Genomic DNA, 25,982 nt, shown 5'->3' on the forward strand with positions numbered 1-25,982 from the left:
AAGCCAGTCAGTTCATTTTCATGGCTTATGTTTCTCTTTTTGCAAATACAAATATTCAGATTTAATCCTTGCAAGGATATAATACCTAATGAACGCTGAAGCTAATTAACACGTAGGCTTATATTTGACGAAAAGCACGCTATCAGTGGGTTATCTTCTAATGAGAACACCCATGCTGGAGTGATTCTGCACAGGGGTCTGCAGGCTCTTGCAGACTGTTTACTGTACAGCAATATAACAGCCTCTGCTCTGTTGTGTGAAGGTTTGTTTACACTGCCTTGAGGTTACAGTCTTCTCTCATGTTTTTTTTCTCTGTGCTCACACTTGCGCAGCTGTTTAAAGGGAAATTCTTCTACTGCGACGGGATCAATGTAAGTAACATCACCAATAAAACTGAGTGTCTGCAGGCTGGTTACCGCTGGCTGCGGCGGAAATACAACTTCGACAATCTGGGACAGGTTTGTCACACTCTTGGACAGACATCTGCTCTTACAGGCTGGTAATCGTAGCAGCAAAGCTGAATTATGTGCGTATCATCCCGCCAGGCGCTGATGTCGCTCTTTGTGCTGTCGTGTAAGGACGGCTGGGTCAGCATCATGTACGACGGCCTGGATGCCATGGGTGTGGACCAGCAGGTGAGGAGAGGCAGTCTCGCACACAGCGGGGGGGAGAGCGGGTGTGTGAGGGATTAAAAAGTGAAAATCAGGGAGATGAACGACTCATTCAGCGAGTGAATATTTCCCTGTGATTTCCTTCTTTTTTGTGTCGTTCTTAGGAACACTTGATCTTGTTTGTTTGAGTGTGAAAGGGGAAATATCTCGGGAGTGAGGTGTAGCTGTGCAAAGAAAAGAAAAAAAAGGCAGATGGATGAATAGATGTGAGCTGACAGAGCTGGCAGTTTTAGTGCTGACTCAGTACTTACATTGTCTTTTTGTTTGTGCTCTCTCCTTTTCTTCCTCTCCACCCCTCCTCACCTTCTTTCATCACTCTTTCTGTTCTTGTTTTTTTTTTTTTTTACCTTTTGTGTCTCTGTGCTACCTCCTGTCCTTTCTTCTTCGCTTTTTTCTCTCTGTTTCTCTCTGCAGCCAGTGAGAAACCACAATCCTTGGATGCTGCTGTTTTTCATCTCATTCCTGCTCATTGTCAGCTTCTTTGTGCTCAACATGTTTGTGGGCGTGGTGGTGGAAAACTTTCACAAGTGTCGCCAGCAGCAGGAGGAGGAAGAGGCGCGGCTGAGGGAGGAGAAACGACAGAAGCGACTGGAGAAGAGGAGGAGAAGTGAGGAAGTGTTTCGGGAAAGTGGGTGGAGGGACATCAGAGTAAAGTACTGTGCAAAAGTCTTGAGTCACCTCTCATTGCTTCATATTTGGCTAGAAAAATGGGAAATGGGTGCAGCCATTTATTGAAATGTGGAGATATAAATGGAAATACAGTATAGAAGACAAAAACAGAATTTGTACAATTCTGACAACCCTGAATGCCAATATTTGGTATTGACTTTATTCTTCAACACTGTCTGAGCTCTCATAGACAAGTGTTATTGTAATTTATTTAAGTGGTCTCCAGGAATAGTTCTCCAGGCTTCTTGAAGGACTTTCAAAGCTGTTCTTTGGATGTTTCTGCCTGTTGTTCTGTTCTCTGTCAGGATGATCCCACAGTGCTTCAGTAATGTTGAGGCCAATCCATGACTGATAATGTTCTTTCTTTGCCTTCCACTTGTTCTGTTTCCTTAAATGTTGTGAGGACTACAGAGAAAACTGCATAGCATGGCAAGATAAACCACATTTAAGGCTAATAGGTCTTTGGGAATCACCTTGTTGGTGCAAAAATACTATTTTATGCTGTCAAACCTTTTAATAATACCTAATTTTTTGTGTTTTTGCTAAAAGCCTTTACGAAATTCTGCATGAAATTCTCAGTTTTTTGGACGCTAGCTTGTCACGTAACATATATATATAGACTGAAATCACTGTGATTTTGTGAAAAATATGTCAACCTATGACCAGCTGGTCCTGATGTTTCCAAACAAGAAAAGGAAAAAACTGAGATTCTGGGTTCCTGCAACTCTCACGAGAAGGCAGCAGGAGGAAGAATTTCATGTTTTGACCCAGGAGTTGAAATTCTATCGCGTCTGCTTCTGTGCATATTTCAGGATGTCAGTGGGACTGTTGAAACTTTTACTGGCAGACTTGGCATTTATTGTGGTCAATGTGAATGGCTTTATTAAGAATAGGTGAGTCCGAAAAATAGTTTTAAATCACAAAATATTTGCACAAATTTTACACGTCCGGTGTGTAAAGGCCTTAAAGATACAATTTGAAATGGGCTCTAAGTTGTCTGCTATGTGTAGACGCAACATTGGTTCATCCCTTGAGCTGGATGTCCGTTTATGCTTGAATGATTCACACGTCAGTGTTCAGCGGCTTAACAAATGAAAATGGTCAGGTACAAGGACTGGACTGAAAATGGGTGAAAAAGCAGCCAATGTCCAAAGAAAAAACTTTGAAAGACCTTCACAAAGCCGGGAGAACTGTTACTCAGGACCACTTTAAAAAATAGCAGGAGGGCCGGCTCAAAATCTGCACAGTGCTTTAAGTGGACATCCAAACGTTACACCTGTAACTGCTTAACATGTGATTCCTAAACCACCTGAAAAAAACCATGCAGTCGTGATTCAAGAAAGGGGACACACACGTTGCTTTCACTTCACTTTCTTTAAGAGGTATTGTAAAGATCTTGAACCACTGGTGGCTTCACCCTACCCAGAAGTCTTTAGAGTCTCCCCTGATAGTTGCACCATTTTCCATTCTGCCTGCTAGAGTTGCCTCCTCCTCTGCTCTTTGCTCCCTTGGCCATGAAAATGATCCCATCACCATATACCATCCTAAATCTAGTAAAATGTCTTTTTTTGGTCTATCGCAGGCCTAACACAGAGAGACAGACAACCATTTGCATTCACATTTGCGGGCAATTTAGAATCACAAATTGTGGGAGAAGTACCTGGAGAAAACCCACGCAGACACAGAGAGAGCATGCAACTCCACACAGGAAGGTCGGGTGATGGAGCTGAACTCAGGGCCTTCTTGCTGTGAGGCAGTAGTGCTAATCACTGTGCAACCATCCTGCTCCCTCTCTTCCAAAAAACAGAAGCAGAACATGAGTGCACTATTTCCTCCCATAGGGGCTAAATAATCATCGATACTCATTATTCCATATGGGCTGATAATTACACAACATAGGATCACTACAGGATGTCAGCTGCAGGTCGATAGTCGATGTTCAGCAGCACATATAGATCAATCAGGGTTCTTTTGCTATTTATTACAGTTAATCATTGGGTCCTGGGCTCTCTCCATCTGATCGCATCTGTCTTTGTGACCTCATCTCTCTATGCTGCTGTTCCTCTTTTAAGTTCTCTTTCACTCCCTCTCACTGTGGAACAGTTTCAGTGGCCAAATCGACTGCAAATGCAAATGCAGATGATTCATAAATACGCTTCAGGGGAAACTGATTATGGCTGGAAGATGTATCAGTTGATTTCTACAAAGGGAAAAGTAAGGTCATCCCGCTTCCTTTCTGCGCTCGGCCCATGTTCCGCACTAAGATCACAGTGAGTTCCGGCTAGCTCGCCCAGCGTGCCTCAGAATAAGTCATTTGTAAGATGGTTAACACGGCTTTAATCACACATGGAGGTGTAAGGTAAGGCTTTCACACAGTGTGCCTTGCGAAAGAAATGCTCTAGCTTTTCATCCTCCGAGCTCGTAGATGAGGCAGTGGCTTTCTCATGTCCTGACTCATCTGCTGCTACAGCAACGGGAGATAACTCTTCCTGCATCTCCTCTGGCCTCGCCTGCGCCCGTTAGCTTCCATCTCCTTTTCCTTTGAAAAATGTTCATACATCCCTACATCACACACACACACACACACACACACACACACACACACACACACACACAAAGAGAGAGAACAGAGAACAACCCAAAAAGAGTTGAACATTTTTCATGTGCTCGATGAGCAATATCCATTATTTTCCAGCTTTAAGGCACGATTATGTTTTCTTTTGGAGGAACTATTCATAAAGCATTCTGGGCCCAGGTCTGCCGACGCCTGTACACGAGCACATTATTCCCAGTGTCCGGAACGATCAGCTTCCATTCGAACTGGTGCGTCAGAGTGCGCTAAAAGTAGGACATGTCATTTGTGGTTTATGAGTGTCTCTTTTCTCTGCTCTACTATCTCATCAGGTCTGTCGGTGTTAGAGCATTTTATTTCTCAGCATTAAATTTCATAAAAGCCAGCATGTGTTGACGAGTAACCTTGACTTATTATGTAGCGATTTCCTCATTCTTTTCTTTTCCTCACTTTTCAAAGCAAATCTAGTTTTAGTTTGTTTATGTCACTTCTCCTTTGGAGTCTGAAGCAGAAGAAACGGGTGCAGAGGGAAAAGGTACAAAAAAAAATGATCCTGCTTTAAACAACAAGGGAAACATGCCTGCTGGAGAACTGAAAGAAAATGCTGGCGCTGATGCTGGCAGTAAACCCAGCGTCACTGCGTCAGCCAGTCAAAAGTGCTCCAACCAAACTAATGGAGCTATTTCTTTATGGAGCTTAGTACATGGACCTATTATACATTCACTGGCCAGTTTATTATGTACAGTGTGCTAGGGCCCGATTTAACAAGGCGCAGCAAGATTTTGGTCCACATTCACATGAAAGCATCACACAGAGCTCCATATTTGTTCCACCACATCCCAAAGGTGCTCTGTTGGACTGAGATCTGATGATTGTGAAGGCCTTCTGCTCCTGTAGACCATCTGCTTCAAACACATTCAGAGATGCTCTTCTGCATTCCTTTGTTCTAACAAGCAAACTTCAGCAGGTTATCTTGACCTGACTTGCCTGAGTTATTGTGATGTCACTGGCTGAGTGGATAGTTTTGTTAACGAGCAGTTAAAGAGGTGTATCAGTTGGAGCCTGCTGTTGTCTAAAATTTTATCCTGAGGCATTAAATTGTCTTAAAATTGTATCAAATATTCCCTTGTCAGGGAATGTGTCTACATAGTTCTGGTCATTTCACATAGGTGTGCACACACGCATAGTCAGCACCCCTACATACACACACATTTTCTTTCTCTTGCTAGATTTCTGTCTCTCTCTCTGTACGCTCTCTCTGCAGTGTAATCTCTAGTGGTGCTCTCCTCTTAGTCAGTTAACTGTCTGGCAGCAGACAGCGAGGGTTTCTGCTCAAAGACACCTTGAGGTGCCGTGGAGAGTGTGTGTGCATGATGGATAGGACTGAATTCCTGAGGTGGCACTTTTAGTCTGTGCACACACATGCACGCACACACCAGAGTGCCACTTGGCACACGCTTCACCAGTGACCTCATAGCCAATATCATATTTTTCTTTCAGAAGCATTTTAATGACTCTCAGTGTGTGTGTGTGTGTGTGTGTGTGTGTCTGTGTTTGTATCTCTGTGTGTGTGTGTGTGTGTGTGTGTGTGTGTGTGTGTAGGGGCCCTTGAGAAGCCGTATTACGCCGACTACTCTCCGTTACGTCGAAGCATCCACACCGTGTGCACCAGCCACTACCTGGATCTCTTCATAACCATCATCATCTTCACAAACCTCCTCACCATGAGCATGGAGCACTACAACCAACCTCAGGTAACCATGGCAACACCTTCCTCCACCTGTCCTAAAACCATAGTAATGAAGCACAATGCAGTGGTATTGTAGAAGTGTGTATCTGTGTGTCCTGCAGTACCTCGAGGAGATACTGAAGTACTGCAATTATGTCTTCACGCTGGTTTTCGTCATCGAGGCCATTCTGAAACTCATCGCGTTTGGTCTTCGGCGCTTTTTCAAAGAGAGGTATCCCCAGTCGCGCATGGAGACAGAGGCTCTCAAAAAGCATCCCTTCAGAAGCTAATATTGTTTTTGTCCGTGTGTGTCAAGATGGAACCAGCTGGACCTCGCCATTGTGTTGCTGTCCATCATGGGTATCACACTGGAGGAAATAGACCTGAGTGCTTCCCTGCCCATCAACCCCACAATTATACGGATAATGAGGGTCCTCAGGATAACACGAGGTAAGCACACGGGGAGACAAACACAGAAAAAAAAAAAACACGACGGGGTGAGGCTGATAAGAGCTGACATGTTGCGATATTTCAGTGCTGAAGCTGTTAAAGATGGCGACGGGGATGAGAGCTCTGTTGGACACGGTGATGCAGGCTCTGCCTCAGGTAAGAAGCATCTATTGTGCTTGTACAGTTAAACATGTCTTTTTAAATGGCTGCCTGGTGTCCAGATCTGATGAAAAGCAGATGGCTTGTTTTATTTAGCAATTTACGAGGCCTGGCACTGACTGCCTCTTCCATGATTTATCACTTATTCCTCCCAAGCAGTGCTATACCAGCGACACCTAATAATCACTAAACAAAGAAGAAGACATACTCAGATTTAGCTAAAAGGTACCTGCAGATCCTTAAACTCATCAGTTAAATCCTGACTTTTTGGCATGTTATGAAACAGTTTGGCTTTGGGATGATTGTTTTGCTGCTTGCTGACGAATAAAGCAGAACATCCAAAGATCCAATCTGAAAAGCTTTCTTTTCTTTGAGGCACAAAAGCTCTGCAGACAAAAGCTGCATTCAGGCAGATTTTACCAGGCAAATACACTGGTAGATATATCACACTTTTCCACTGTATTTAAGCACTCAAACCACTTTCTTACTATAAGCTTCATTCACACACCCATTCATATTTGCACCACCAACCGCCAATCACATCGCCAACCTTCTGATTACCTCCTGAGCTCCTTTCCTGTGTGATTTTTTTTTTCAAGCCTGTGTTTATGTCCTCTACTAACACTGACAGCCTGGACCACTACCTCAAGGTGCTTTATATTGTAAGGTAAACCCCAATCAAACAACCCCCTATGAGCAAGCACTTGGCGACACTGGGAGGGAAAAACTCCCTTTTGACAGGAAGGAATTTCCTGCAAAACCCGTCTCAGGAAGGGGCGGCTGGTTGGGGATAATAGAAGGACATTTTAGCATTTGGAAGGAGCAGCCAACATTCTGCAATTAGTTTAAAACCCAGTCATTCACCTGAGCAATGACTCAGAAACATCCCCATCAGCCTCAGATCTACTTGTGTGTTAACTTCTAATTAACAAATATTAGCACGCTAACAAGCGTGGGCATAACATCATAATTATGGTGCGCACTACTAGAGATCTGCACATTAGCATTGTATCTGTGAGCGTGTTACCATTAAGTCAAAGCGCTCCTGTGCCTAAGTATAGCATCACAGAGCTGCCGCCTTCCCCGTGTGCCTTCTTTGAATATAATGTGGGAAGGCTTTGGGGAGGATCAACCAACCTTCCTCGGGGGACCCCACAAGAAACAAGGGAGAAAGGGTGAGGGAGGGGGCGGTGGTGCACATCAAACAAGCGGAAACATGTATACAAGTACACATAAGGTGTGGTGATGGTTTTGACCTGCAGCTTAACCATGTTCATTTTAAACGACCGTGCTCATCTTTGCATATATTCAAACAAACCAGCGGAAATCTCAGCTATAAAGAAAATACCCACGATCCTCCACTTCCCATTTGTGTAGTATTTGTGTGTCTTTGAAGTGACACGTCACTGCAGGGGATCAAACCCACGTCTTTGCAGCGCCGTCCAATGCGCTTGTTTCCAGTTCGCTTCATCGGTGGATGCACCTTTTATCTAATTAGACATCGCCGTGCCTCCTACCATGACGAGAGGCAGGCCAGGACTCGGTAACAAGCGTGTTTGTGACTCATCAGGGTTGGGTCCAGGCGCCAAAAACTCACTTGTTTCTCAAGCCCTAAAACGTAAGGTGTTATTCCACTCCAGGTACCATGATGGATCCCGTTAGTTTTTAAGGAGTAGTAAACGTCAGTGCAGTAAGGCTCAGCGGTCTCTGTCTTTGGGCCTATCCTATCTGTTGGCGTCTCCCTCTCTCTCTTTTTCAGTGTATACTGTACATGTCTATTTTTTGGTGTATCATACACTCTATATATCTGTTTGTGCGTGTAATGTGTCCGTCTAGGTGGGGAATCTGGGTCTGCTCTTCATGTTGCTGTTCTTCATCTATGCAGCTCTGGGAGTTGAGCTCTTTGGAAAACTGGGTTAGTGTGTGCGTGCATGTATGTGCAAGAGTGTGCATGTGAGCCTGTGCATGCGTGCAAGCGGGTGCGACCGACGGGTGATTTATGTGTGGATTACATAAACAAGCATAAATTTTGCTGAGTTACATACATTAATTAATGCCAATTTAGAATCAGCAACCTAATCAGTGATCTAATCTGCGCGCAGTTCTCTTTCTTCTCCCCCCTTGCCTTCGTCTCCCACACTTACCAGATCTAATATTCCTTTCATCCTCTTTCAGAGTGCTCAGACGAGAACCCGTGCGAGGGTCTCAGTCGCCACGCTACCTTTGACAACTTTGGCATGGCTTTCCTCACGCTCTTCAGGGTGTCCACCGGGGACAACTGGAATGGGATCATGAAGGTTGTTACTCTTCCTTTCCTCTACTCTGAGGGGGTTTTTTAAGAAGATGGATGGACGACTGAGTGCATGTTTGTGTCTGCGTGTCTCAATGCATAGGTTATGAGACAGCCTCTGCATTAAGCAGAGAGCAGATCACTGTTTTTTTATGACAGACTAAGAGCTGATGACATTCGAGGGTCAGGAGAGTGTATTACTCTTCTGTGACAGGCTCAAGGTCCTTTTGGGCTCAGATCAACATCTCCCCCTGTAGGAGATGAGAGGAAGTACAGCAGAGCGCATTAATATATCACCCTAATCCCTTCATTTATCATCAGGTTATTGCTTCTTGATCCTTTATCGTCTCCTCTTCCCTTCCTTTATCATCCAGGACACACTGCGCGAGTGTCGCCCGCAGGATCGCCACTGCCTCACCTACCTGCCCTTGATCTCGCCCGTTTACTTCGTCACCTTCGTCCTCACGGCTCAGTTTGTGCTTGTCAACGTGGTCGTGGCCGTTCTGATGAAGCACCTGGAGGACAGCAACAAGGAGGCACAGCTGGAGGAGATGGAGGAGAGGAGGGAGAGGGAGGAGAGAAGAGAGCGGGAGGAGGCCAGTCGACGGCTCAGCACCGCGTCTGTGGGCGGGGACTTAGAGCTGGACGCACCTGCCCAGGTGCCTGCTTGTATTTCTGCATGCGTGTAAGCTAGCAGGGTAGAGATGACAGTGAGAGTAACAGTGTTGGTGATGTCATGTGCCAGGTGCAAGTTGAGGATGAAGGGTGTTCCCATGGCAACCTACTGAGCATGGGACGCATGCTCTCCCTCCCCAGCGACAGCTATCCTCAGCCGCTCAGATGCTCTCCTTATCCGCTCATTGGCCACGAGGCATTCTCCGGCTACAGCTTCTCAGGTAATTTGGCTGTTTATAGCCAATCGAATTAAGGAACTGTTTTTTACTGTCCTATAACAAGTAAATGACTCCTGTAAAGATTATTGCTTCCATAAATAGCTTAGAAGGCAGCAGAGCTGTGAAGTTTGCACAAGGTAAGGCAATGTTATCAAAGGCCTTAAGGAAGGAGATATTTGTTATGGATTTAAATGGAATTGATAGAACTATACGCCTGCCACGTCTTTCCCATCTTTAGTTTATATTTGGATTGTAACAAATCCTGGAACAGCCAGGTATCCCACGAACAAATAAAAAACAACAGAAAATGTTGGGTCATCCAATATAAAACCAACCACATCTCAATTGCACACACCGTAATTCTTTGTTTCCACTCAGTGTTCTCTCTCAGATGTTTAACAATATGCTGTAAGTAAAAGGTTTATCATAGATTAAAACTAGAAATCAAGTAGTTCTAGATTTGGAGTGTGCCTGTAGCATTACCTGGAAGTTATTTTCAGTCTTGTCATGTTAAAGTGTCTTTTTTAACAGTGGGAGTTTATTGCACCAAGTGAGCTGAATATAGAGTCCTCCACTGAAAGTCATGTTAACTAAAATTGCCAATGAGATAAAGATGAGGTGAAACTGAATCGTGACTTGGTCTCAAAACAGTTTTTTCATCTCCTGAGTTGTGAAAACGTACTGAAATATAGGAGCTGATGGTGTGTGTGTGTGTGTGTGTGTGTGTGTGTGTGTGTGTGTGTGTGTGTGTGTGTGTGTGTGTGGCTGTGAGGTGAAACAACTCTTTTAAAAAAAAAATGCATCTAATGGTTAAAGTCTTGCTTTTTTATGTTCTAGCTGTCATCTTCATAATCCACGTTACTGTCTGCAGGCTCCATGTCATCTCTGGGCTCCAGTGGAGGCGGCTCCCTGCTGCAGGTTCCAGGAGCTCTGCCAGCCATCAGTCACGCTTCACTGGGGTCTGGACGCAGCTCAAGGCCAATGATCTGCCTCAGCACATCTCACAGCATCGACAGGCACTCCTCACACAGACTCGGCTCAGCCAACAGCGTAGAAGGATACAGGTTTAGCCCCACTCACAGAGCCAAGAGACACAGACTGAACTCGGCTCACAGCATAGACGGATATAGATTCAGCCCAGCGCATCGCATCAACAGACACAGACTCAGCTCTGCTCACAGTATGGACGGATACAGGGTGAATCCGGATCCCAGCGCCGAGCGGCCGAAGCTCATGTCCAGCCACAGCATAGACAGGCATCCGTCGCTCAGACTGAGCCCCACGCACAGCGGCGGCAGGCGTCCTTCTTACTGGCTCAGTCCCGAAGACAGTTTAGACAGAAACAAGTTGAGCCCCTCCTACGTCCCTGACAGTTCAGCCATGAGGAGACCAGCATCCTTCCGTGCTGCAAGCAGACAGTTAAGGAGACAGGTGTGTTTTTATGACGATGATAGCTGAACACAAACACACTGCAAACCTTTTTCAGCTCAGTTTAGTTCAGTTTTATTGATAAAGTATCAAATCACAACAACAGTCGCCTCAAGCTGCTTTATGTTGTAAGGTAAAGACCCTATAATAACATATCTGCTGGGGGTGAGGAGAGGAAGACAGTTATATTAGTTTAGTTCTACAAGTTTAACAGTTTCCCTTTGAATCAATTAAATAAGCCAGGTGAGATTCGAAGGATTTAGATGGTGCTTTTTAATTTTATGGGAATGAATCGGAATCAAGCTGAGAGGTTAGAGGGCATCTCTCCAAAAAATTTAAAATCGCAACGTCTGCAAAGTTTGAAGTGGGTGGTAGTTGCTTATAATCAATTTTGGGGCCTTTTTGTGTTTGTAAGGAACAAAAAATTATCTAAATGTATTTTTTAGAATTCCATCTTTTGCTCCAGGTTGATCTGCAGCACACAAGCCTACACGCACTTTACAACAGTCTGCGATTGGCTATCTCATAGTGTTTGTGAATGTGCTGTGTCCGCAGGAGGCCGTGCGCCTCGACTCTCTGGATCAGAGTTCAGCTGACGATCTGGCGGAGCCCCGACTCACTGTGCCCGCAGCCTCCTCCACCCCGCCACGGCAACGGTCGTCCAGCGTTCACACAGTGAAATATGCGCACTCGCAGAGGGTCATCTCCTGCAGGAGCCACAGCCGGAGCCACAGCGATACCGCTGCACAAGAACACGTATCTGAGCAGACAGCCTGTGGCTCTCAGCCAGAAGCAGATTTTGAGAAGAGTTTGAAGGTATCAGTTCCACTCTGTGACTCCAGAGCAGCCAGCCCCGTTCCTGGCTCAGACCCCGCCCCGCAGCCAGATGACGCTGACGCAGAGGTCAGCTGTATTAACAGCTCTGTTCACTCTCACACGCAACCTACCAGCTCCCCGCACAAAAGCAGACACCTCACCCCGAGTCCCGGGGAGCACAGGAGCCGCCTCAGCCATTCGGTGTCCCCGGTTTCAGGCAGGAACAGGAAGCAGCGAATGAGCCCGCCGCCCAGGGAGGAGCCAGTTCCAGTCGCAACCCAACTAACTGACAGCAGCGCTGAGCTGAGGAGGCGGACTTTGTCTTTTGACGCCACAAGCCTCTCTCCTAATCTGCCGGAGGGAAGTTCTGTGGAAGACTAAACAAACCTGTGATGGGATTGGTCATTCTTTGAAGTGGAGGAGCCGAATGTGCTGCTTTAGTGCACGAGAGGGACGGGAGCCGCGGCCGGAAACAGGATTATACCCGTCTCCTGTCCCGCCCCTCGCCTCTTGCACTCACAAGGTTTTCATAGGTTGTGTGAGCAGGACTCAGACTGTGTGTGTACTGAGTGTGTATGTGTTCAAAGACTTGGACCCCTTTTGTGCCGTATGCACACGAGATGCACACAAGAAGAAGTTTCCTTTTCTTCTCTCATAGTTCTAGCTTTAGTTCACTCATAGAGTCACTTTGCAGCTATATTACTCAAACACTAACCCTCCCCCTTGCTTGCTCCACTCGCTCATCCTTTTCCTCGCACCTCAAGCCCAGGTCAGAGTACAAAACTACTCTGAAGGTGCACTGCAGGTTAAGTTAGTGACTGGTCTGCTGTTTTACACAAAGAGACCACACAGCTGGGGCTGCAACTACCTGTTAGTCCACACAACATAACCGGATCACGGTAACGTCTAATCACATTTTTTTCCTCTGTGAAAATACCAAACCCAAGGCACTCGATTCTGTTCATCTGGTTGCAGCTTTTTTTTTAATGGGATAAATGACTTTTTCAGCCATCCAAGTGACTGAAGACTGTTGAATTTCCACATTTTTGAATGTCAAATGACTGAAGTTGTCAGTAGGATTAGTGATTAAATGTTTTTCCCACTGAAAATGCAGCATCCAGGTGAACAGAGTAGGCTGTTCTGGGATTTCTTTACCCCGACAAAAAAGACCAAACAGCAGGTTGTCAGTTTATTATGATTTTGGATCAAGAGGATCAAAGTCATTTAAGTTCTTAGGCTACACACAACCCAGTTTGATCTTAATGAAATAGTAAAATCATTGAACAATATAAAAGAAAAACACCTCAAAATGTTCCCCTTTTTTTCAGTGTAAAGACATACATTCTAAATAGAGTCGCATGTATGAAACCATCTATTTACAGGACAGATGATGAATAATCCTAAAGAAAATAAGTGATTTCAACAATATGTCTCAGTCTTAGTATCACCCCAACTCCTTGACTTAACCACCTTACCATGGTGTGGTACAGCAGGCTAGGAGTAATGTCTTAGTAAGTAAGAAAAAGCTGTAAAACTAACAAATCTGATTAGTTAGCAGAACCCCTCGCAGCATTGCTGCTTGAAAATGTATCCGTCAGTTATCAATATCAAGAGTTGCCAACTGTTTTCTTTTGACTAACCCTTTGATCAACAAGCTGTTTCAGCTCTCATTCAGTTAATAAGATCTGATGATTTTCCTAATTTGCAAACCGGTACTTGAATAGAATTTTCCCCCACTTTGTTCTCTGTGGTGCAGAAATGACAGTTTATGTTTACAAATGTGGTTTTAAGCAGTAGAATTACAAAACGTAATAAAAAATAATAATAATTTGTAACTGAACACCTGCAGTATGTGAATGGTGCAGGCACAATGCCGTTTTATAAGAGACTTATACCTCCACAACAGTAATAATGAATCCTGTACAGCAGCTTGTTGGATATATTATAATAGGAAATTTTATATTAAAGATAGTTTTTGATTTTCAATATGATTCATCTTCAGTTTTTTGGTTTTTGGAGGGTTTTTTTCTTCATTCATCACGGCCTACAGTAAACTTGATTGATTGCTCATGGCCTGAGAAAACCTTGATGTCTTGTTGATTTTTGGCCTGTATGCACCCGACCCTGACAGCCTGAAAAATCAATCCGCTCTTTGAACCTTTAAGTTAAAATCATGTAGCGTGACCTAGGCCTTAGTAGTTTCTACCTCGCTTTCCCCCCGATCCCACCCACTCAAAACATTCAGTCAGCTCCGTTTTCTCACAACCCCCCCTCCGTCTTAGTATTCTCAGGGTAGAGGTAGTTCAGACACAGCTGAGTGTGGTGCGATCAGAGCTTTGCGGAGTTAGATTGCCCTCTGCTGGCCCCTTAAATTTGAAGAGGTGATTCAGACAGACGCAGATGTAAAAGAAGGGCTTATTCAGGTGACATAACAATGCGTAAAACTTTGTAGAAAAGGTCAAGAATCTATTTTATTAACACAGTGGGTGGTAGGAGAACTACAAAGGTGAATTTCTACACTTTTGAATGTCAATTTATCTGCTGGTGATGACAAGGATGGATGATGAGGGGTGCCAGTTGTAACGATTGATGATGATGGTGGATGATGCAAATGTTCATAAAGCCGTTTAATGTTCCTGCATATTAATGGAAGCGGGGAATGATACAAAGAGAGGAGATGATTGGACAGTGCTGGAATAAAACCACTTCCTGTCTGACTTTTATCTGACTCAATAACCTTTCTTCTAATTCTGTCCTTTCCTCGTGTGTCAAGATGGTAAAAAGAAACAGAAGCGGAAACATTCGCAGTCTTCAACACGTGCCTCCTAATCTAAAAATAATGATAACACACAGCAGCTGCCTGCTGCCGCTAATGAATTTAACCACTCTATGGCCTTCTTCCAGCAAATGGTGATTAGTATGCTAACACGTCCCCGGATCTTTGTCGCAACACATGATTATTTTCAAAAAAATGTGTTCTCATGTTGCAGGAAGCAAAGAAGTTATTTAAAGATAATGGAAACAAAGGCAGACTCTGGTGGTGGTAGTAGATAGATTTTATTTTCAAATACCACTTCAGCATATCACAATAAAATATTGAATCACATGAATATTTCACACTAAAACACCATAGCATACAAAATGCATTAAGCAGTCCTGCCTTTATTCCCCTGCTAAGAAAATGTAGCATTTTCTGCAAGGTCTGCCTGGCCTCACTCTTTTTGCTCACAATCTATTGGTCAAACCGACCTTCTGTTTGACGTTCAGCCAATGGGAGCTCACGTGTCAGCAGGGCAGCTTGTGATTGGCCAGGCTGACTGAGGACAAACAGAAATAGATAGCTACACAGCTTCCCTGTCCTCCATGTTTCCTTCGCTAAGTTATCTGTTAATAAGGCAGATGGAGCACCATCACTGCATCTACATCTATGTTAATCTGCACTTCACCATATGAACATGCAGTCAAGGCGTGAGCGTGTGTTCTTCCAGGTGTATGTACATGTGTTTCCAGGTGTGTGTTTGGGTGTGTGTGTGTGTGTGTGTGTGTGTGTGCATCTGTTTCCAGGTGTGAGGGAGTACAGCGGTGTTTGCGTGCGCCGGTATCTGTGTGTGTGCATGAGCAGAAGACGGAATTCTTGACACAGACAGTTACAAATAACTAAGCTGAGCCAGCAGTTGCCATGGTGATAACATATCACGCTTCACATGACCCAAAATCCTGCCAATCCCAGGAGAGGACGGAGAAACCGCTCAACAGTGAGGCAGGAAGTTGTCCATGTCGTGTACATCTTGTCCTTCTCTCCCTGAGTGTGTGTCTCTAGAAGGCAGGAGCCAAGGGTCTCTGCTGTGTGAGCTTCTGGGGGTCCAGGGTTTCAGTGAAGGGCGGAGCTTGATAGGGATTTGTGGTAACTATGGTAGCGCCATTGGCAATAGGGTATGGTGTAGCTCGAGTGTTGCTAGGGATGGGATCCAGGTGTTGCCAGGTGAATAAGTTTGAGTTACTGCCGGTTAAGAAGCGTCTCAGCGCACTCAGCGTCAGCACAGCCTGTTAGTAACACACACGCAGACACACACATGTTAACGATTAACACTGTTAATCACACGCTGAGTAACACTCTGTTTTTAGAGAAGCCTGCAGATGTGCACGGGTTGGTTAAAGATGCAGTGACGAAAAATGGACAGAAGAAGCACGAAGGTGAAGAAGAAGAAGGTTTACACCACTTGGGATTAGGTGTTGTGCTTTTCCATTACGCAGTTTCAGAGTCTTCAATGAAACAACAGCGCAATGTAACAATATAAAAACCTGCAGAGCTGAAAAATCAAACTGCAGTTCCTCGAGTGGCCACTCGAAGCTCGCTCCCAGAGTGAGACACTCATGTTAAAATGCCCAACTTTACATCAGAAATAAACATGTTTACAGCCTGCTATACTATGTTTTGGTCTCCATAGCCAATTTACCTCCTTAATAACATCGCAATAACAGTGAAGGCATGAAGGCTTAAAATTATGTGTGAATCAGGCCATATTTAGTCTGTGCTCATCTGTGGTGACATTCAGGTATTTTATTTGCATGTTATTTAACACCATTTAGCAAGTATCTGTGACTGTGTGACACAAAGTCTATGTATGCAACTTGCTGACTAGGCTGGCTAACATTACCTGATACCTCAGCAATCCACCTTCTCATAAAAATACGGTTGATTCTGAAGTCTCACAAAACCCAGATGATGACAGATATAATGCTAAACTAAACTCTTTAAACTAAAAGCTGCTCTTATTCATTGAGTTATGGACGCTATAAGGCTCATTTGACAGAATGGGACCGCTGCGTTAATGGTTTTACAGAGGAAAATAAGTAATATGTTAACTACTTAAAGCCTGGGCTATTTTTTAAATTATATTTACTTAGTGTATTTAGTGGTGAGTCAGAAGAAATTCTGTCGTAGGTACAAATTTGGAAGATGCAAGGAAACAGTGAGCGTTAAGTATGGGCAACATATGTTCAACAAGAAAACTGAAACGAATGCAAACAGAGAACCTGATATTGCATTTGCAGGCGACTCATAAAATGAATCCAATATACAGGAAATCGAACAACATATGAATGTTAATAATCGTTGTGTGTATGTGTGACAGTGCACATGCAGACACATAGACATAAATGCGCTGCGATCATTATTGTAAGATTATATTTATTTGTTTTTATTAAACCCGAGTGTCTCCTATCACACTGAAACTGGGCATAAAACATGCATTTAATTATAGCAGTGTTAGGCTCCCTGTCACTCACACTGTGCCTACAATTGGAAACCTTCTCAAAATGCCTCAGGTTTCATTTTAATGACAGATGAAATACCAGGTGCCAAGTTCTCACACCCACACTGGCTCTACACTGGGATAACAAACTGGAAAATTCATCCCAGTTTCCCCAGTTTAGTGTCACAGTGGGAGAGCAGTCCATCCCAGCTGCTGCTAAAAGAACAATTCAAAGTACTGAAATCCTTCTTTGTACTGTTATAGACTACTGTGCATCTGATAAAACCTCAAACTCAAGGACCTGTGACTTAAGCGAGACACTAGGCTGTTTATCATCATCTCACACAGACCCTCTTTGGTTCGACACAAGGTTATATGCAGATTTAACTGCTTTCAAACACAAGCTTCCTGTCAAAAAAAATGACAGCCTTGAAGCCCAAACAACTACAAGGTGTCACTCGCTAATCATGTTTAATGAGTAATGCCCTCCAGAGAGGAGCTACAGCCTGAAGACGACCGAACCTTTAATATGATTGTTTGCCACCTGCTACTAACCCTCTGCAGGGGAACAATTGAGTCCTTTTCAACTTAATGGTTAATAAATGACTGAAAAAGTGAAACCACTTCCTTGACACAATTAGAGCTTATCCGATGACAGTGAGATGAATGGCTGCTATAGGTTGGTGTTAAGCTAGTTTTAACAGGCTCTACTGAGTCACCAGGGGATAATAAATGAGCTAACTGTCTCAGTTGAAATATATTCTTGCAATGCAGTTCTCAGCAGTGAGATGCTTTGTCAGCAAAACTACACAAACACACACACGGTCAAACAAGCACCGACGCCTGGAAGCTGCCCAGGTCAACCAAGTGTGTGCGACAGTGTTAGACTTGAGAGAGGGCCGGGGGGGTCGTGGGCAGCAGCTGCTCGACCTCCGTGAAGGAAACGCTCTTAAATGTGTTCATGGTCAGCAGACACTGATAACCCTGAAAACACACACGCGAGCATGCAGGTGATCAAATATCAGATGATGATGATAACCACATGCTCACAGGCGTGCAAAAGACAAAGAGGGCAGTGGGAATCGACAGGTGTAAGCATACACACCCAGGAGAGGATGGAAAAGAAGCAGAACGCGATGGTGGCTCTGGCTGCGTCGGAGCCCTGCGCCAACGGCAGCTCTTCCGGAGAGGTCGCCTGCCACTGATTGGCCAGAAAACAGAAGCCGACAAACCACAGGAAACATGCAATACCTTTGAGGAGAGGAAAACAGGCCTTTTAGATGCAGGGTCACTTCATAATTACCACATTTTTCCCAGTTCGACTTTTTACAGAAAAAAGTGTCTCCAGTCTATTTGAGAACCAGAAAAGATGAATTTTGTCTCCTTTCATGTTAAAGAGAGATTCTGCTCTCTGTTGTTTTTCTGACTTGATTATGAAGCAAATTGTAAAAGGCAAAAAAGAAAGAAGATTATACTCTATTCATGTTTTTTTCATTCTAAAAATATATTTTATTCCTTTGATGTTCTCAGCTTCTCTGCACTGAAGGCTTCAGATAACTATTAAACATACAAAATCAAGTTTCAGCCGCTGAATTAACAGGTGTCATGGGCTACGTTTAGTACAGCACTGCTCACAGTGCTCACAGTAAGCATGATATATGATCAATAGTTTTAGCTGAGCGTTATTAGTGTGCTAACATTTCCTAATTAGATATAAACACAAACTGTTAGCTGAGGAAGGACAATCATTAATCTTTGTTTTTCATAACCCGGCATATTGGATAGATTGAAAATGTGTACTAATGACCACGGACTGAATCACCAGCTATTACAATTTATCCCAACAGCAACCTGAATGTGTGCTAAATTATGCGCTGTTTCACTCAACACCACAAAGGTGAAGCTCATGTTGCTGTTAAAGAAAAATCCTTTCCTTTAAAACAGGGGTGTCAAACATAAGGCTCCGGGACCATGAATGGCCCCACAATAAAGCACCAATCCAGCCCACTGGACAATTTTGGAAAATATGAACTGTATTTTCAGATGTTTTATAGCTTTTATGAATGACACAGACCTCCACCATGGACATTAAATGACAGAAATCTTCATGTTTCTTGACCATCTATTAAAGCGACACTTTCTGTCAATTACAAAAAAACCTATTTTACAATCACAGGACAGTTTACTCAATGAGCTACCACAACTTTTTCTGTAATTTTTACACATTCATTTCTTGCATTTTAAGCCTAAAGAGTCATGCTGACAGATTTCTTTCATTTACTACAGAAGCGTTTTTTTAAATTACATTGAAAGACTGATGTGTATTATTGAAACTGCACTTCTTTTACTGTCTTCGGGCAGGACTCAGGCTAGCTGCCAGTGTTCTGCTAAGCTAAGCCAAGTGCTGGCTGAAAGTAAAGATGTGCAGTTCCCAGAAGATTAAAGAATACAGTGTTATATGCCTGATATTTAAATGTTGTTGTTAAAATGTTTGAGATTTGGCTTTAATACTTTTGTTTTGCCTATTTGAAACTGATCGACTTGCCGCTTGAATTTAAGGGGTTTAACAAAAGTGTTGTATTTAGGATTCAGGGGTGTAAAAAGTAATTGGGCAAGCCAAGATAATTTTAAATATAAGGATTTTCTTCTTTGTAAATATCCAAAAGATGATGTCTAGCACATGTACCTCAAATGCTCCTGGACCTAGCTCTACGTTGTGTGTTACGATATTCGGCCTGTGATAACTGTGTACCAGAAAAGACGAGATCCAGCAGGACCGCACGTTTTCTGTCCCTGACGCTGCTGATGCTGGGAAAGTAAGCATCCAGGATGAGAAAAAAGATGCTGCCGAGGAAACAGGCCACGCCCACGGTGACACCGAAGTTACAGGCGTCGGCGTTGTTGTTGAAGATGCAGAGCAAACGCTCGCTGCCGATGTTGATGTAGCCTTCATTCACAATGCAGCTGAACACCACGATGGAGAAAACCTGCAGGGAGAGACGTGTTGGCCGGTTTATTACCTGACACGCAGAAGAGAATTAACTCACACCGGCGCGCCAGTGCCATGCATTCCTGCGGTTGAGAGCTCAAAGACCAAGGATATCCTTCTTCTCCACAATTAGATGATACTTTAAAAGGGTTATGTCGCCCAAATTGCAACAAAAACAAACACTTGTGCCAGTTACTTAAATGTCATCATGTGACACACCGTGCAGAAAATGAACTCTGATATAAAAGGAAACAGAAACTGAGTAAAGATAATACCAAGTAATAAGAATGGGATTTCTTTCAAAGACAACTGGTTTCTCAAAGCACTAAGAATTTTCCTTTTATTTATTTATAAAACACAAATTGAATCATTTGCCAGAGGTAGATAAAACTGTTAGTTTTTAAAGCACCCTTGTTTAATGAATCTGTAGCCAAATATCAGGAGCTACCCTAAAATCCTTTTCAGTTAGACAAAGAAGTGTCATGGATGAGCTTTACAGGTTTCAGCTACATCACTTTTGTATTGTGTGATTGTAATTCAGCTTTACACTGTTCATTTGGTCCACAGAGATCTCATATGTCATTAATACTTCTCAGGACTAGGCTCAAATCATAGTTTGGAGACTAATGGTGAAATCATTCAACTTAATGTCTTCTTTCATCCAGCGGGTGCTAATTGGATAGGTCAAAGAAAAATGGATGGATAGAAATAGAAAAGCAACAGTGACTAGCTGACATATGATGAGCTGAATTATGAAGGACACACACGGGAAAGGAGGGCTGGTGTGCTTTGTTATAACTAGCTCTGCTTTTGCTCATCTGTAGCACATTGCCTCCTGTGCTCCTGAAATGTTGTATGGTGACTCACAGCAGCACAGCACAGAGAAAACAAAGGTGTTACGTTCCGGTTGGGGGGCATTATTATCCCCGAGCGTTCACATTAGCTCCATCCAGACACAAAGAGGCAGCCCTGTAGCCTCTGTGCCAGAGGCTGAAATGATGTGAGCGCTGTAAAAGCTGAAATTCAGACACTCAGCCTTTTGCAAAAATAGCCCACTGATGTAAAATGCAGACGTGAGTGGATGAAACACCAGACAGATGTAAGTGGGAACGAGGCAGAGAGGGGGGCTGCAGGTAGGCCTATCCATTGATGAAGATACCCACACAGTGCAGGGGAGGCTTACCCACGAAAGCAGTCTGAGGACGGTGCGGGGATGCGTGAAGAAGGCGACCGGATCGAAGGCGACGCTCCCGGCCTTCCCGGCGCCGTACGCGCCCGCTGGCTGCATCCCTCCGGCTTTCTGATGCCTGACTCCAGCCGAGAGAACTAGACGAGTCGGTGTGAGCTGCGCGGAGCGGCGACGTCCTACTCCAGCCTCCGTGTGAAGTCACAACGCGTCACCGCCAGCAGCTCGGCACAGGCTGCGGCAATATAACACTCACCGTGACTTCAGCTTAACACCGATATGCTACGTGGTTCCTGTTTACCCAAAATATCAACGCGAGCTTGAATATCCTTATGTAATTTGTTTCTTGCTAGAAATATGTTAATATTATCGATAACATGTGTACCTTATTTTAAAAAAATAGCGATAAACCCATGTCAAATATAAATATATAAATAAACCAAATAATAGGCGATTTATTTTTGAATAAATAATTAATAAATCTGAAAAAACCGCATAACGAATTATCACAGAGTGAACTGAACCCATGTTAAAGGGAATCTCTGCCCTTTGTTTGCTCCTCCTGGCTCACAGATTGCAGTTTGTTGCATTTATACATGGATAAAACCTCAGCACAGCAGCCTATCACTGACATTTCTGGACAACGTCGTCTATTCACCTCCACAAAACTTTCATTTCGCGTGCTCACGACGTCACCGCGTTGCCTAGCAACTGCCCAACAACTGTCTAAAATCACAGGCCAAACAAGCATGTAGTCTTGTTGTGTCCTTAAACAGGGGAACTAGTGAGGAGAGATGAATGAATGATACTGACACACAGCTCTCGCTTTCACTCACTTTGCTCTAGATCCACACATATAAAAGCTTATTACTTTTAAACGTTCGCGGTCTTCAAATGTCCGACAGCCCCTGCACTGGCACAAAACCTAAAAAGGACCGCGCTGAGACGCGCTCAAGAGAAGAAGAAGAAAAAAATTCAAGGCAATGTGAATTTAAAATGATTCATATAATACATGCTTGCTATTAGCTGTTGAGCATTGTGTCCCTAGAAACAATTCTGTTTTCTATTTTCTAATTTGTTTTCATTTTTCCTACTTCACTTGTGTTTTGTCTGCTTTTCCTGGGTTTTTCTATTTGCTGACGATTTCTTTCTTTTTTTTCCCACTTGAACTTTATTAGATTTTAATAATTAAAAACAAACAAACAAACAAACAAACAAACAAACAAACAACAAAAACCTACAAGATAACAGAATGGACATTCCACTCCTTAACACAGTTACAATAGCAAAATAAATTGAGAATCAGTACATATTCTCATCAAAAACAGAATCCAAAATAACATAAATACACAATGATGCCAATATTTTCCATAAACCCAATTACAGCTATTGTGATTAGTCCGACCTTAACTACTTTAGCTCGATACGTGTACTACCGAGACCTGTATATGAAAGGTACTTGGCCCATTTGTCATTATAGTCGTCCAGTCTATTTAGCAGCCTATATGATAATCTTTCGTAAGCTGCCACTTGTCCCGAAGAAATATACCATTGAGAGAAGGCAGGAGTCGATGAGGCCTCCGACTCTTTCACCAACAGCTTCCTCCCCAGCGTAATAGCCATTTGTACCCAATGAGCAAGAGGAGTAGGTAAGTGACCCAAAGCTGAAGGGTCTCCTAGTACATAAAGACTGTTCATAAATGGCCTACAACCTTCTCTACTACAGTGTGAATATGAGTCCAATAATCTTGGACCTTGGAGCATCCCCAAAGCAAATGTGAAAGTGTGCCACTATCCTGCTGACACTTCCAGCATGCATCGTCAGTCGCTAGACCCACCCTGTGCAACCGTGAGGGTGTCCAGTAAACTCTATTTAAAATCTTAAATTGAACCAATCTTGAACGCAGTTCACGTGACATTTTTTTCAGATTCCTAAGAATGCCATTCCATTCCTCAGTGTAAAGCTGAGATTTAAAGCCATTTCCCACGTTCTTTTGAGGGACAGTGTGTTAGGATCAGAAGCTAATAAAAGCATTTTGTAATAAGCTGATGCCTCTTGTCCACACCCAAAGATTTTTTGATTTCCTCCAGAATATCGCAGCTTAAAGGGAACTTTGCGGATGAGCCAAATGTATTAACCATCAAATGTCTTAGTTGCAGGTATTTCCAAAATTCCTGCCAAAGTAAATCAAATTCTTCTGCAAGTTTTTCAAATTATTTAAATGTACTGTTTTCGTAAAGATCCCCCAGCACTGTTATACCTCTCTGAAACCAGAGCTTCCAAAAGAAAGGTAACTTGGTGATAGAAAGTTTGGGATTATACCAAATACCAGCAGATTGGTTGAGATGTGGGTCAAATTTGAATAATTTGGACATTCTTTTCCATACTTCTTTTAAATGAGAAAATACCAGATGTGATTGGATGTGGGGGAACAGATTAGTTGATAAGCTATATAATGGTGTAAATGGCGATGCAGTACTTTCAATGGAGAACCAAGTAGGCGCTTTCTCAGGGGGTAAAAACCAATGTGCCAAATGCCTAAGAGAAAAAGCATAATGATATAAAAGTAGATCGGGCATCCCTAACCCACCTCTGTCTACTGGTTTCTGCAGTTTTCTCAAATTCAATCTAGGCTTTTTAATACTCCATATAAATGCTTTGCAAATCTGGTCAAATTGTTTGATGTATTTCAAAAGAACATGGATTGGTAGAGCCTGCAGCAAATAATTGAACTTAGGTGTGCATACCATTTTTTATTACATTTACCTTTCCCCACATCGAAAGATACATCTGAGACCAGCGATCAACATTAATTCTCATATCGCTAAGTAGAGGTTCAAAATTTATCTTTATCACGTCTGACAGGTGAGGTGGGAAGGTAATGCCTAAATACTTAATGCCCTTCTGAGGCCAGGAAAACATACCGGTTGGAAAAAGCGACCTAGGGCAATAACTAGTTAGCGGAAGGGCCTCTGACTTGGTCCAATTCACCTTGTAACCAGAAATACCTGAGAACGTATTTATTATTACCTGCAAGGACTGAAAAGACTTTTCTGGGTCTGATATAAAAAGCAAAATGTCATCGGCGTACAACAACAGTTTATGACAGTCTCTCCCTATACTAACACCTGGATAATTGGGCTCCCTACGAATAGCCACTGCCAGTGGCTAAAGGGCCAGAGCAAAAAAGGAGTGGGGAGAGGGGAGGGGATCTAGTTCCTCTACCTAGTTCAAAAGGAGGCCCTATTATTCCATTTGTAAGTACTGATGCCTTGGCGTCTACATATACAAGCCAAATCCAGTTAATATCGTGTCGCATTGGACAGTTACACCTCCACTGTCTTGGACTACATCTGTTTCTGTGTGGACAATGTAACAACTTGGAAACGATTCCGTGTGTTCCCTAATAATCCACCCTGGATGACACACGGAGTTCAACAACTTATTCGAACAAGGAACAACGCTTTCAAATCCGGGGACCAGGAGGCATACAGTGCTGCCAGGGCCAACCTGAGAAGAGGCATCAAGACTGCCAAGCAGCAGCACAGGAGGCGTATCGAGGCCAGGTTTGAGAACAACACAAACCCAAGGCAGGTCTGGGAGGGCATCAGGGCTATCACGGACTACAAAAGAAGAACACCATCACCCTCAGCCGACAGTTCTACTCTGGCTGAGGATCTAAATCTCTTTTATGCCCGTTTTGACAGGGAGAACACCGACCCTGTCCTGTCCCCTCTCCCCTCAACCGACCCTGCTCCGGTCCTGAGCACTCATGAGCTGAGGCGTGTGTTCCGGAGCATTAACACCAGGAAGGCGGCCGGGCCGGATGGAGTGCTGGGCCGGGTGCTAAAAGACTGTGCTGCGGACCTGGCGGACGTCTTCACCTCTATATATAACACCTCGTTGTCCTGTTCACTGGTACCATCCTGTTTCAAAGCAGCAACCATCGTTCCCATCCCAAAACAGTCAAATGTCACATGTCTGAACGATTTCAGACCTGTGGCACTCACCCCCATTCCCGCCAAATGCCTGGAGAGACTGGTCATTAAACACATCAGAGCTGCTTTTCCACCATCCCTGGACTCGCACCAGTTTGCATACAGGGAGAACCGGTCAACCGAGGATGCGATCGCCACAGTGCTGCACACATTACTGAAGCACTTGGAACACAGGAACACCTATGCACGGCTCCTCTTTGTAGACTACAGCTCGGCTTTTAATACCATCCGGCCATACAAACTCCGTCCCAAACTCCACCAACTGGGACTTAACTCCTCTCTGTGCAACTGGATTGTGGACTTCCTCACTAACCGTAGACAGAGTGTCAGAGTGGGTAAGAACACCTCTTCCACCCTTGTGGTCAACACCGGTGCCCCTCAGGGGTGTGTTCTGAGCCCTCTGCTATACACTCTCTTCACCCATGACTGTATTTCCTCCTGCGCGTCCAATCTCATTGTTAAGTTTGCAGATGACACTACAGTGCTCGGACTTATATCCAACAATGATGAGACAAACTATAGGACAGAGGTGCAACAACTAGAGTCATGGTGCCACGACAATAACTTGGTCTTAAACACCAAAAAGACCAAGGAGATCATTGTAGATTTCCGGAAGAGGGGTCATAACAACCATCTGCCTCTCTTCATTGGCAGTGAGGCGGTGGAGAGGGTGAGCAGTTTTAAATTCTTGGGGGTAACTGTGACCGAGGACCTGTCCTGGGGCAACCATATCACCTCAGTTGTACGGAAGGCCCAACAGCGCCTCTACTACCTGAGGAGACTGCGGAGCGCACACATTCCCAGATCTCTGATGTTGAACTTCTACAACTGTGCCATCAGCAGCGTTCTGACGTATGGATTTCTAGTGTGGTTCCC

General features: G+C 43.9%; 2 protein-coding genes across 3 annotated transcripts in view; one reads left to right on the top strand and one right to left on the bottom strand.

The window, feature by feature from the left end:
- Window positions 1-12,058, top strand: part of LOC146630311 (voltage-dependent T-type calcium channel subunit alpha-1H-like) — a 63,548-nt gene extending 51,490 nt beyond the window's left edge. For both annotated transcript variants that reach the window (XM_085355744.1, XM_085355745.1), the window contains exons 22-34: window positions 333-458; window positions 546-635; window positions 1,086-1,278; window positions 5,515-5,666; window positions 5,764-5,873; window positions 5,958-6,091; window positions 6,177-6,247; window positions 8,087-8,165; window positions 8,426-8,547; window positions 8,915-9,199; window positions 9,286-9,436; window positions 10,305-10,864; window positions 11,417-12,058. In XM_085355744.1, coding sequence (XP_085211870.1) covers window positions 333-458; window positions 546-635; window positions 1,086-1,278; window positions 5,515-5,666; window positions 5,764-5,873; window positions 5,958-6,091; window positions 6,177-6,247; window positions 8,087-8,165; window positions 8,426-8,547; window positions 8,915-9,199; window positions 9,286-9,436; window positions 10,305-10,864; window positions 11,417-12,058 — 2,715 coding nt within the window. The remainder of the gene's footprint in view (window positions 1-332; window positions 459-545; window positions 636-1,085; window positions 1,279-5,514; window positions 5,667-5,763; window positions 5,874-5,957; window positions 6,092-6,176; window positions 6,248-8,086; window positions 8,166-8,425; window positions 8,548-8,914; window positions 9,200-9,285; window positions 9,437-10,304; window positions 10,865-11,416) is intronic.
- A 3,435-nt stretch (window positions 12,059-15,493) lies between these two features.
- On the bottom strand, window positions 15,494-21,209 carry LOC146630313 (synaptogyrin-3-like). The gene is made up of 4 exons (XM_085355746.1): window positions 21,105-21,209; window positions 19,685-19,919; window positions 18,038-18,183; window positions 15,494-15,721 (listed from the first exon to the last, which is right to left on the bottom strand). Exons 1-4 carry the CDS (start codon window positions 21,207-21,209, stop codon window positions 15,494-15,496), a joined length of 714 nt encoding a protein of 237 aa, XP_085211872.1.
- Between the last annotated feature and the right edge of the window lie 4,773 nt (window positions 21,210-25,982).

Source organism: Diplotaxodon limnothrissa, linkage group LG6 (assembly GCF_057381915.1).
Source record: "Diplotaxodon limnothrissa isolate DT_005_m linkage group LG6, D_limnothrissa_male_GT1.1, whole genome shotgun sequence".
NCBI classification, from domain to species: domain Eukaryota; kingdom Metazoa; phylum Chordata; class Actinopteri; order Cichliformes; family Cichlidae; genus Diplotaxodon; species Diplotaxodon limnothrissa.